We start from the raw sequence: 13,909 nt of genomic DNA, 5'->3' as shown, positions 1-13,909 counted from the left end.
GACTCGATATCCCCATAACCGGTGACTGGCTTAAGCATAATGGGACCATGATTTTGAAATGAGGGCGCCTACTCACCCAAAATCTAGCATCAGCTGGGGCTCCCAATACACATACACCAGATTCATTTTATTAGACTCACTACGTTCATTAGGCTCATTTGTTACAGGTTCCAAAATCGTCGCTCTGATACCACTTTGTGACACCCCCATATACCATGGAGCCTTAACAAGACCTTCCCTAGCATATAAGGGCATCACCACCTCGGTTGCCCGAGGACAGTAATAATCAAATGTCGATAAAAGAACAATTAAGTTACATTACAGCAATTAACAAACTAAGATATACAAAGATACAACTCGGACTACTATCAACTATATGATCTACACTTCTGTCATGACTCGTGAAAGACTCATACCGCCAAGTATCCAGCTATCATCCAAGACATCACCTGCTAAGACTGACTGCTCACCATAATGGATCACGGTAGACACAACAGAAACAAACAAGAAGACAAAACCACACAAGGTCAGTAACTGAAGAGACACTAACCACTGATATAATAATGCAGACATAACAGCACACACACCAGCCACATCTCCACCAATCAATCATCGTCACCGACTATCGACTGCACCAGCCCTACCAGTGGGGGACCGTAGTCGTTCCCACCTTAGCCCCGCTCATCATACCGAGAGATAACCTTGTCCCATTAATGTGCACATCCCCTCCCGTGGCGGGTTCCACGGAGGGCAAAACTAGGGCGTGAAGCCACTCCCGCAAGTGACCCCACTCAGCCGAGGACGCACCTCGAGAACCAGAGACAAACAACCACAAACAGCTGTACCACTACAACGATAAACAACACAACGTAACACCAACCAATTACCACAACCAATCAGCCATAGCGACACAACAAAGACCAAATCACATTAAAAGACACTCTAACAACCAACAGTACTGAGTAGGCAAACCTACCTTTAGCGCACCGCAGCGATTCCACCTCCGACCACAAGATGTCAAACAACCATGTAACACACCTATACAAACAGTACAATCATCTATCACAACCACTACAACCCTAACTGAAAACAACAACGACAATGATGATGATGATGACATACCTACGCATAGCTATCCGGCGTCAAGACCGCTACCCGACTCAAGCAACCTATCCCCATGGCATAAGCATCCTCAAGGACCTCAAAGGAAGGAACTATGGTGAAAGGGAGAAGAAGAGGCGACATCTAGGTTTAGAGGAAAGAGGCGGAAATGATTTGCGGTCATGCGAAACACGATATATAACTCCTCGCTGTAAACACGCTACTCGATCGAGTAACTAACTTACTCGATCGAGTGGCCTCTACTAAATCGAGCCTCCCAGCTACTCGATTGAGTAGCCCCGACTAGATCGAGTACCACTCACCCAAAGCTTACCACTTCACAAGTCATCGCTCGCAAGGTTTCCAAAGGTCAAGACATGCCACTAAGGTCGGTCAATGTCAGTCAACGTGTCCCTAAAAGGACGGGTATTACATTTTGTTCTTGAGTTTCAGTGGTGTTGTAGCGTTATAGCTAAGTATAGTGAGTTTGTTTTTCAGTATGGGTTTGAACTTCGGGGACTAAGTTCATTTTTAAGGAGGGAAGACTATAATACCTCAGATATTTAAGCTTTTGGATACTCTATTGAGTAGGGCTTACTCTGTCGAGTAAGTCTGTGACGCGTTCTGGACAATGTTCTGTTCTGTAATTACTCGATCGAGTAAGGGCAACTCGATCGAGTAGCGGGTACTCGGTCGAGTACGTTAGTTACTCGATCGAGTATGTCGGGTTTTACGGTTTTCATCCGGGTTTGATAGTAACGCGTGAAGAGTTATATAGTGATTTCGACAGTTTACTTTTACTTTTTACTTTATTCTCTTAAACTTTTCACAAAAGAAAAACAACGACGTTCTTCTCTTCATTCTTTTCTATCAAATCAAGGGCTAGTATTGTCGGATTTCTGAGTTCATCGTACCTTTGTGATCGTCGTATTGTGGGTAAGATTCCGATATTGTTTTTATGTCAGATAGTTAATGTTGTTTAAACCCTAATTGGGTGATTGGGGGTTTTGGGGATTGATTATGTGATAGATTGTGATTATGTGATTAATTGTTTATAGAAGGTGATTTCGTAGAAGAAGGTTTTTAATCCGCTGCTTTTGGTTGATTGTTGGTGATTCCGTCTCAGGTAGGGTTTCTCTTATCAGTTGACTGTGTAAATATTATAAGATGGCATGATTGGTTGATTGGCATGTTTATTGTTATCGTTAATTGGAATTGGCATTGTTTTACTGGTATTGTGGATTGGTAGTTGTTTGTCTGTGGTTCGCGAGGTGCGCCCTCAGCTGAGTTGAGCGGGGATTAGGTGGTATGGCATCGATCCCCACTGGCGGCGAGGAATATCTGTTGCGATGGGTATTCTGGAAAAGCTACACACTTTAGTGTGTAGTCAGATGATTGGTGAGGAGATGAAGTTGGAGTAATGTGATTGTGTAATTGGATGTTTTTGGTTTCTTATTTTGTTTATGCAGTAACTGACCCCGTTTAAATGTTTTAAAAACTGTGGTGATCCATTCGGGATGGTGAGCAGTTGATTAGCAGGTATTTCTTCGTAACGCGCGGGATCTAGTTGGGGATGGAGTCACGACGTGTCAAGTCTTAGTCTTCCGCTGTGTTTTTGTTAAGACAGTTCTACTTTAGTTGGTTTGCAGTTTTGAGACGGTTGTATTTTACATTTCAATTTTGTTTTTTTTTGTACTCACATTAAACTTATTTACTTAAAGTACGTTTCTTTATGGTCTACTTTGATTACTATGCCTCGGGTAACCGAGATGGTAGCATCTCCATATGCTAGGGTGGTCTTGGTAAAGCACCTTGGTGTATGGGGGTGTTACATGCAATGGCCACTAACCTATACTTATACTTCCTTCATTCAACTACACCAAACTACCAACTGCTCTCAAACCATTAATGTAACACCCGCGAACTTCCCGTTTTAGAATTTATATTTCAATTAGCTATTTTATTATTCTATTTATATTTTAAACCCATTTTAATAATAATAATAATAATAATAATAATAATAATAATAATAATAATAATAATAATAATAATAATGATCATGATCATGATCATGATCATGATATAATAATAATAATAATAATAATAATAATAATAATAATAATAATAATAATAATAATAATAATAATAATAATAATAATAATAATAACCGTCTTAGGCGTGTAGTAGGATTTGAGACGTGTTTTTAGTGAAAATCCACTCAACTAGTGTTTTTGGGCGTAGTATGCCTTATGGGCCTTCTCTCCTTCTCTTTTCTCTTCTTAATAACCCACCACAAAACCCTCACAACTTCATCTCCCTCGTTTTTCTGAAATTTTCCACCAACAACGAACACCATCATTACACCTTTTCATTCTTACCTAATTTCATCGTAACTTGTTCATTCCTTCACCGATTCAATCCATTTTCGCGCCATTCTCTCCCTCTCCTCGCCAACCACCCCCCCCCCCCCCTTCTTTTTATGTAAGAAAGACACCATCTTTTTTTAGATTTCTACAAATTCGTCTTTCTAGGGTTAGAATTTTTCACTCTTTTCCTTGGGGTTTTTGTTGGGGACAAGCTTAGAGGACTCGGGCATGGCTATTTGACGATTTGGAGTACTAAAAGGTAACGGTGATAGGTTGCTCGATATTATGTCAAACTTATGTGCTTAATTGTTGTAGTTTACTCTTATGTTTGCTAAACATTGAATCTTTACATGTTTTACATGTTCATTGTTGAAAAAGTTGGTGTGTGAAACCTTCTTATGGTTTTTTGAGAAATTTCTAGTCTTTTGGTTACATGACTGTTTACATGGATGAATTGGGTTAGTTACATGGATGAATTAGTAAGTAAACCATCTTGTTCATACTTAATATTTGTGTTTAATTATGTCATGAAATTGTTAGTTTGTAAACTATTGATTTGAGAACAATTGGATAAAGTTGGTTGCTTGGATGTCTAAACTATTGATTTTCTTCTCAAGTATACATATGAAATTCCTTGTTAACTACATGTTCTTATTCAATTAGGATTGTAATGATAAGATAAAATTTATTTGGGGATAAAGATTTAGCTTGTATGTGTCGTGGGAAGCAGCCCATTGTCGTAGGATGCGGCCACCACCGCAGGCTACGGTTTCAACCTGACCAGTTTTCGTAGAGTGGCCATAACTCCTTCGTTACTAGACTGTTTTTGGCTTATGACCTACCGTTAGAAACGTAAGAGGATAAGATATTACTTCCAAATGGTTTCACCTCATTCTTGTGTCTATAACTTGAGTTATGATCATTTGAAGTCGACCCTTATTGTAGTCGAGTTCTAAACGTGTCGTTTAGATTTAGGGTTTAGGTTTCTTGTTGGTTATGCTTATCAACCTTGGTTCTAATGATTGTGTATGGTGTGTTGACATTTTTTTATCATTTCAACCTATGTCTCATTCACATGTTAGACGTCGATTTTGGTTGTTACGCTTAAATGTGACTCGGGTTTTGGTTTGTTTATGTTCTGCCTCATGTTTCGTATTACTTAATTTATTTGTTATCATTTGTTTATACTATGCTTAAATAACATGAAAATGTGAAATATAATGTTTATTCATGTAATAAAAGTAGGAAATGATGTTGTGAAATTCGTAATCAAAATCTTACTTATTCATTATCGATTGTTTATCAATTGTCAAAGGTGAAACGCTTATCTTGAATGATTACTTATGTTGGATCGTTTATCATGGAAATGTTATTATGCTATTCATTTGTAACATGGCTTCTTATGCATTGGATTTCATTCACTCATATGTCAAATGATGCAGTATACTTCACACTCGAGTTGTTACTTGTTCATTGCCGATTCTTTATCATGTTTCGATTGTGAAATACCTATCTTGAGTAGCCACATCCCGTATATTGTATGTTAAAATGCTTTCAAAGGGAATGGCTACGGCGTTCACTCACATGTACTATATTGTTACCCTCTTGTTTATCCATGTTATATAAGTTTACTTATTGTTCACTCTTTTTTTCATATATCAAGCTATTCATGTTGTCATCTATGTTCACCATTCATTCTTGTTTTCTTATATCAAGCTACTCATGTTGACTTATGTTTATCGTTCATTCTTACCTTACCTATCAAGTTATCCTTGTTAACATGTATGATATATGCATATCCTTGTTTTCTCTTGTCATGTTAATTATATCTTTGTATTCAGTATGCTTTGTCTTAATTATGTTCTTATCTATGTTTGTTTTGATATAATATGGCTGGGAGAACCTTGAGTTACTCCCCACTGACTGTGGCATTCATGTTTACATGAATGACAGGTGATAGTATTGCTTCTTGGAGGGTGAAGACGTGTGAGCTAGCGAGCGTTGTACTTACAACGAATGACCTTCCTCGTTGTAGTTTAGGATCGTACTTAGTCTTTATAATTTGTGTTTTATTTAGGGGCTAAGATCCCGCACTCTAGCTAAGTTGTATTTTGTATAAAGGCTTTATTAAACTAAACTTTTTGGTTATATAGTGACTCCGCGGTTTTCAATACCAAAGTTTTTTTTAAACATCGCTTTTTCCGCTGCAAAGTTTACATTTACCTTTTCGTAGAAATTCCGGGGTGTCACAATTAAGGTACATTCATCATTGAGCTAACAAGACCAACTCTCAGGCCTATTTGGCCTCATCATTGAGTTGTGTCAAGTTGTCAAGCCTCCTACACACACACACAATGAAGGTAGACCATGCTCAATACATTAATATCAGTAATGAGTTAGGCAACAATAATGAGTAAAGCTCTTAAACCATTAAGGAATAGTAATCACTGAGCTCTCAAACTGGTATTGAAATATTTGAGCACATATACCCATTCATTGGTAGACCATGTGATGGCTTAACCACATATACTTAAAGGCCACTTACCAACACAAATACACACAAATACTAACTGCTCTCAAACCTTTAAGGTACATTCATCATTGAGCTTCATTAACCTTCTACTAGCTTACCACAAACTACAAGAAGACCCTCTCAGTCCACGAAGGACCTTCATTGAGGTTCATGCAAAAAACAATAACAGTAACAATTAAACCATCAAATCCAGAGAAATCCTCAATTAAATCCCACCACCATTTAAAAAACCCAAAAATAAATTCAGAAATCTCAACAAAAATGGCTAACAGCAACCATTTGAACATCAAACAAACAACAAATCCAAAGAAATCGTCAATTACATCCCACCACTATTAAAAAACCCAAAAATAAATTCAGCAATCTCAACAAGAATGGCTAACGGAAACCATTTGAACATCAAACCAACAACAAATCCAAAGAAATCCTCAGTTATATCCCACCACCATTAATAACACCCAACAATAAATTCAAAACCATATCTAAAAAAAATGCCTAACAGCAACCATATGAACATCAAACCAACAACGCTGAACCATAAACAATAACATTAACTTTAAACCAATAATTATAAACTAATAAGACCACTAATCAAATCCTATCAATAGAAATCCTAACAGCAGAGACTAGTCGTCAGAAATACACAGAAATATTAAACCAAATATTTCAACCAACGTCAAACCCAAATCGTCACAAAACACAGAAATCCTACCAATAAATCCTAACAACAGTTACATCCCAGCAGCAGTTAAAATAATTGTTCAAACAAGATATAAATAAATTAATAAAAAAAAACAAAAAGAGCATTAGATTTAGGAATTATGCCAACAACTTTGAGTAATTAATGCTTAGATAAGAATTTATCCATATAAGCCTTGAATCTCTTTGAGCTTGGTGATGGAGAATCACACTTCAGGTATTCAACAGGCCCAGATTTTTTCTCAGGCATTTTTGGACGCTTATCAGACATCCTCTTCGGATAAGCATTTAAATACTTTGTGCAGGGTAATTCAGGCGCGGTAGATCTACAACCCGCTTCAACAACAGGACGGATATCAGGAGATTTAGGACGGTCATCGTTCTCAGGGGACTTACGAATACATACATAACCATCATCGAACTCCGTCTCCTCAACCTGAGACCCCAAATCTTCAGGATCTAAGGAATCAGGTACAATAGTGTTTGGAGGAGGTGATTTAGGCGCAGATTCCTCAAGTTCATCATCTAGTTTTTCTTCTAATGAACCAAGGCGATACCAATCAAGTACACACTGCAAACATTTCTTACCACAGTTTGCATGTGAAGGATTCATGATGTTAATTGAAAGAATAATGAGAAAAGATGAAGAGTGATATATATTTTTTGAAAGATGATGAAGATACACAACAAATGACAATAAAAATGACGAGATTTAGGGTTTCAGTAACAAGGTGAACTTTTGAGAGGGGAGAATAATGGAGGCGGCGTTAGAGAGAGGGAGAAGAGAGTTCGGGTATGGGATTTTTCTGGAACATTTAAGAGAGAAATGGGATATGGGTAGTTGGGTGAATGGAGTAAATGGGAAAGGAATATGTGACGACTTTTTTTGAATGGATTTGGGGAGTTTATTGGGTTGGGTTACGAAATTTTGGAGGGAAGGATTAGTGAATTGGGTTGGATTAGGGATACTAATTGGGCCAGAATTAGATTAGGGTGGATTTTGTTGGTAAATTTGTGTGGGCCTTTTAATGGCAATTTGTGTAAATATTATGTTGTCATTAGAACAAAAGGGTCATTTGGCTTTTTTTTTTTTTGGAAGTTGTAGAGTGGAGTTGAATAGATGAAAGAGGAAATATGGTAGAGTTTAGTTGAATGGAGGAAGTATATTTTATAATTATAAACGTTTGATTTTATTGTTGTAAAAGTATTTGATATTAAATTTAAATAAGTGAAGGTAAAACTTGCCTATATAACTCATTTTTATTTACCATCCAAACGCATCTTCTAATCAATCTTTTTCGACAACTCATTTCTCGTTTAATGAACATTATTCGCCCCAAATGATGTCCAAATGTCATGGACATGCGTCGGACACGACCCAAATACCATGGACACGCGTCGGACACGTGCCCGAATAAATGTAGAAAGTTAGACACGGCTTTATAGATGTCCGACACGTTTCGGCGTGTGTCTGAAAAGTGTCGGTGTCGGACACGGGACAGCTGATTAGGAGAAGTGTCCGTGCTACCTAGTTTACTCATCATCCGTTTACAAATGGGATTTTCCCATCCAGAAATCCTATTTTCCATCGCTTTATACTTCTTTCATCCTAATTCCTAATTATATTGTCGACATTATGAGGAGTTAGACGGAGATGTGGCTCACTGAATTAAAGCGGGATGGTTGAAATGGAAGAGTGTTTTAGGGTTTTTATGCGATAAAGATATGCCCCAAAGATTAAAGGGAAAATTATATCGCACGTTAATTAGGTCTGCCTTACTTTACGGCTCCAAGTGTTGGGCCGTGAAACATTGTCACATTCAAAAGATGAGTGTTGTGGAGATGCGTATGTTGAGGTGGATGTGCGGCCATACAAGGAAAGATCGATTAAGGAATGAGGTGATTAGGGAAAAGGCGAAAGTGGCGCCAATAGAGGACAAGATGATGGAAAATCGACTAAGATGGTTTGGCCATGTGAGAAGGAGACCTATCGACGCAACAGTTAGGAGGCTGGAGACCTGAGGAACAGAAAAGGTTGCTAGGGGTAGAGGGTGACCAAAACAGACATGGCTGAGAGCGATAGAGCGCGATATGAGATTTCTCGGGCTTGATGAGGGAATGGTGACGGAGAGGGCGCAATGTAGGGAAAATATACATGTGAATTTTTAGTATTTGGCGTTATTTGAAATATTTAATGTTTTTAATTTAATTTTTAAAACTGTATTTGTTCTTTTTGGTTTTATTACAACTTTTTACCAATATCTTTTTTATATATTAATACTTGGTTCACTTTTAATGTTTTCCGGACCCTTATGTTTTACTTCGATTTTCAAAATCGTTTTAACCTATATTCTCGATTTAAATTCTAAGTTTTATAAAAGAAATCCGCACTTCGATTTTAACACCTTAAGTTCTTTTGTATATGTTTCACTCCCCTTTTGTTTTTCACGTTTTCTTTTCTATATTTTCGCATTTTGAGGTGTGCGTTCACCCATAGACGATTTTAAAGGATATTCATGTCAGCCAACCCCAAATCATTTTGGGATTAAGACTCTGATGTTGTTGTATTGTCGACATTCCCCTTTTTACCTTGCCACACAATAATTAACCCTGTATCGCTAATTATAGGAAAGCACTGATAGTGAATCACACTTGTATTGTCTTAATTTCCTTCAGATCAATCACAAGGTGAATACCAAAAGACAAAAGGGAGCTCAGCAAGTACAACACCATAAGCAAAAAACTGAACAAAACACCAAACTGAGACAACTTGGAATGCTTTGCTTGTTAAGGAAGAAAAGAGAGTCGCAGTATTGCACCGTTAGTCGGCATTCGGTCTGGTTATTCAGGAACACAATTAGGTTACATTTAGTTTTGCACAACTTCAAGTTGATTCAAATAAATTCAGAAGTTAACTTTGTGAGTCTAAGAGCATGTACAATAAAGACTACATTACCATCCTCTAATTTTTTCTTTTACCCTCATTTTTTGATACATCATTTTCTCTATGATCTACATTCATTTCCACCATATTCATCCTCTTCTTATAATTTTTGTTCACAATAGAGAGGATTCTCTTATCCATCCTCCAACATTTTAATTATATTTTAGCTTTTATTAAGATGAAAAAATAAAATATAAATATTAAAAATAGAAAAATATGATTGGATAGTTGGCACAATGGCCAATGTTCCAAATCCTCTAATTTTCGAGGAAGTAGAGAATGCATTCTCTACAATAGAGAGGAGCTCCCCTTAGATGAAAGAGTGTGCTAAGAGGAGAATTCATCCTCTAAATTATACATGTTCTTGGCTCGTAAATAAATGAATTTGACAAAGAAATGAGACTGAAATAACCTGGTAATACCAAATTTAGGAAGCCTGAGTCCAAAAACTCTAATATCGCATACACATACTTCTACTACCAGTACATGATCAAAACTTGAAAGACGGTTTCTGAAATAAACTTAATATCTCAAAAGAAATAAAGACAGGAACCAAATGTGATTACATGGCAGTGAAAGCCTTCTTTCCACCAGAAGCAGACCCAGCTGGAATGACCTTCAAGACATTAAATCTGACTGTCTTTGACAAAGGCCTGTATAGTAAAAGAGCAAAGGAATATCAGATCTCGATTCTAATTAAAGAAATTTCCGGGAGAAAAAAAGGTCGAGCAAAGTAAATAACGAGCTGACCTGCACTGTCCAATGATAACATGGTCTCCCTCCTTAACACGGAAGCAAGGAGAAACATGTGCTGCAATGTTGGAGTGCCTTTTCTCATATCTGCAAGCAAGATAATAACTGTTCAGTAAGTACACAACAGCGAATTCACGTTCACAGAAGATAGAAAAGGATCTGAGAAGCCAGTGTGAGCTAGTTTAGCTGGTTAATTGACGGATGATACTCGTGATATGTTTGAAAGTCGTCACACTTAGAAGCCAATATGAAAATGACTTTGGGATTACAAACCTTTGGTACTTCTTAATGTAGTGAAGGTAGTTACGGCGAACAATGATAGTCCTTTGCATCTTGGCACTATGACAAGTACCGACAAGGATACGTCCACGGATTGAAACATTGCCAGTGAAGGGGCATTTCTTATCAATGTAAGTTCCTACAATAAGGTGGTTTACGAAAAGAATTAGACAATATTAACTAACAATCCAACTACATGCATAAATCACTTGTTACAGAAGCACATTTAAGCTAATCACAATAGATCAGCAGTGCGTTAGCAAATGAAACGAAGGAATGCATTTACTTGGCTTGGATATGTAACTGATTGTGAATAGATTACAACAAAGCTTTTCCATACTCCGATCAAGTGCATGGATAAACAAGCCCAACTAGTACTCCGTATTTGTTTTTCAGATAAACAATCCACACAAATCAAAACCAATATAGTGTCTGTAGAAAAAGACAAATTAGCTACAAAAATTCTTGTGTACAACTGGTGTACCAAAGTCATTGAACACCCTAACCAATGAGAAACCTCTCAATCTCTCATATTACTCTGTTTGCATTTTACCCCGTATTTTGTTATTTACCTTAATTCTATTCTTTTATTGAAGGGTTTAGGGTGAGATGGTAGATTCGGTCTACTAAGAATTTCTTACAAAATAGATGTACAAAATAGTGTAACTGTGTAAGGTTAACATGCTTGATGGTTAAAACACTGCAATGTTGACTAGAAAGTTCAAGTTTTCAGATTCGATACATTTAACAGCAAGGCAATCACTTATTGACTGCTGAACGCTGTAACACCAAGCAGTGGCTATAGTCAGTAAACAACATATGTGCTTTCGGATCGGGTTATGCAGGGGATGGTTGTCAAACTAAAAACAGCTTCATGAAACAAACCCTTACACAGCATTTCATCCTTACCAAACTAATCTTCATCGAAAACTCCAGATGAGACAAGCAGATCGCACAACGTAAACAAACCAAATGAATACATCGACAAGTCAACAACAATTAACAAAACTTGGCTTTCCTGAACAAATCCAGCAGACAGAACTACTACAGCTACATCTAACAAATTTATTATTGTGCAACAAATCCATCAAACAGAAATACTACAAACAGTAGTCCACAACACAAACATTCTCTGTAACGAATCATAAAATTCCGCATTACGCAACATACAAATTTTCCGTATTCAATCCATCGGAATCATTTATTTACTTTTTTATTCTTCGCAATTAGTATATTAATCAAAGGTAAACAAATGATGGAGACAGCGAATACAAATGAACAAGGAAGAAAACACAAACCTTCAACTGCTTCACGAGGAGTCTTGAATCCCAAACCAATACTCTTAAAGAACCTGTTTCCTCCCTTTCCTGGCCTCTTACCTTTGCCTGTGTTCTTCGACCTGTTTTCCACCCAGTAGACCACAATTAACATCAAAATAATTCATTTCAAATAAATAATCAAATTAAAAAGTGAAAATAATCAAATAAATCGAGAAGAAATGAAGAGAGAGAGATAAATGACTTACGAGATTCCAACCTTGGGTTGTTTGAGGAAGGCCTTCTCAGTCTACAATAATCATAAAAATGAAGGATTAAACATTAAACATTAGTGTTAACTGAAATGACTTCGTATATGAGATAGATTGAAGGAGGGAGATACCTGTTCCGCCATTGTTGAAGCTTGAGAAATGTTTGGAGTTGAGAGAGAAGTAAGAAGTTTCGGCAGAGATGAAAAACCCTAATTCAGAAAGTTGTGAGGTGTGAGGTGTGAGGTGTGAGGTGTGAAAGGAATGCACCATTATATTATAGCTTTTCATGGGTCATTCCGCCTATAGGCTCGTCCCGTCCAGCCCGCTTATTATGTGGGCTTGGATAAACCTGGTAAAACGGGTCACTCGGGTTGGGTGCGGGTCGGGTCATTTTGGGTCTGTCACATGTTTCGGGTCGGGTCATTTTCGAGTTTCGGGTCAATTTCGGGTGATCTGCTGTCGGGTCATTTCGGGTCGGGCCATTTTCGGGTATAGGTCATATTGGGTCGGGTTGCTTTTGAGTTAATGGCTAAACATACAATTTTGATTAAGAAATACTATTTTGCAAATTTAACTATTTATTAGGGATTATTGTAACCAATAAACTTTATTTTGATATATATATAGTATTAATATGAGTTAGTACTAGTCGTTTCGAGTCATTTTGGGTCACTTAAAGTCATTTGGGATCATGTTAGTTATGAGTCGGGTCTTTTCGGATTGGGTCACCTCGGGTCGGGTCAACATTGGGTCAGACAATGTTCGGGTCGGGTCTGGGTCGGGTCGGGTCAATTCGGGTTTCGGGTCATATTCGGGTCAAGCAAGTTCGGGTCATTTTCGGGTCTCGGGTCAGCCTTTTCGGGTCGGGTCATTCGGGTCTGACCCATTTTGCCAGGTCTAGGCTTGGACAGGTATTTTTTACTACTCGAAAATTAAGAGGGCGGGCCATCCCCAGCACGCCAAGTTAAATGGGCTGCTATGAACAACAACAAAATCCCGTGAGCCGGCCTATTAGGCTCGTTTACTATTTAAATCCTTTACTTTTATTCTTAAAAAAAAAAAAAAGACATTTTCAAAGATAATTGTATCAATTTTATAGGGATATAAAACACTAAAATAATACGTAAATTATAAAGCTTAAAATATAACGAAAATATTTATATATTCGGTACCCTTATATATTTTAATTAATAAAACATCTAAATTGAAGTTTTGTGTTACGGCCCATTAACCCATGGGCCGCCCGACTTTTGACTAAAGGGCGGGCAAGGGCAAGGATAATTGGCCCGTAATTAAGGCCCAGCCCACCCACGAAGGTCTTAAAAGGCAACTTTTTCTGTAATACTACGGTTTTATGACCCTCTGGATACTCTATCGAGTTGGCCTTACTCTGTCGAGTAGGGGTGTTTTGCATTTTTTTTAAAATAGTTTATGACCTGTAGGGTACTCGATCAAGTAGCCGAGGTACTCGATCGAGTAGGCGGCACTCGATCGAGTACGTCAGTTACTCGATCGAGTGGCTCAGTTTGCGGGTAATGTTTTGTCGGGCTTTGTTAATGATGCGAGATAAGTATAAAAGGTTGTCCGTCACTTTTCTTAATTTCTTTTATCTATTCTAAAACCTAAGTGAGGAGAAAAAGAGTTACGTAGTTTGTCTGTCATCGCATCATTAGCAAATCCCGGAGCTAGAGGTGTCGGATTTCATC

At 37.6% G+C, this 13,909-nt stretch overlaps 1 protein-coding gene across 1 annotated transcript; it reads right to left on the bottom strand.

The window, feature by feature from the left end:
* Nucleotides 1-10,040: 10,040 nt before the first annotated feature.
* On the bottom strand, nt 10,041-12,456 carry LOC141634058 (small ribosomal subunit protein uS17-like). Its single transcript, XM_074446366.1, has 6 exons — nt 12,335-12,456; nt 12,201-12,241; nt 11,974-12,074; nt 10,670-10,814; nt 10,394-10,483; nt 10,041-10,296 (listed from the first exon to the last, which is right to left on the bottom strand). Exons 1-6 carry the CDS (start codon nt 12,344-12,346, stop codon nt 10,206-10,208), a joined length of 480 nt encoding a protein of 159 aa, XP_074302467.1. The 5' UTR covers nt 12,347-12,456; the 3' UTR covers nt 10,041-10,205.
* Between the last annotated feature and the right edge of the window lie 1,453 nt (nt 12,457-13,909).

This window comes from Silene latifolia, chromosome Y, assembly GCF_048544455.1.
Source record: "Silene latifolia isolate original U9 population chromosome Y, ASM4854445v1, whole genome shotgun sequence".
Classification (NCBI taxonomy): Eukaryota; Viridiplantae; Streptophyta; class Magnoliopsida; order Caryophyllales; family Caryophyllaceae; genus Silene; species Silene latifolia.
The sequence above is the reverse complement of the archived record's forward strand: the minus strand, read 5'-3'. Positions and strand labels throughout refer to the sequence as shown.

Coding starts and splice junctions, on each gene's coding strand:
- LOC141634058 (XM_074446366.1), bottom strand. Junction 10,815..11,973: donor TCCTCGTGAAGCAGTTGAAG/GTTTGTGTTTTC, acceptor ACCTTATTGTAG/GAACTTACATTGATAAGAAA. Junction 10,297..10,393: donor GTTATCATTGGACAGTGCAG/GTCAGCTCGTTA, acceptor TTTACTATACAG/GCCTTTGTCAAAGACAGTCA.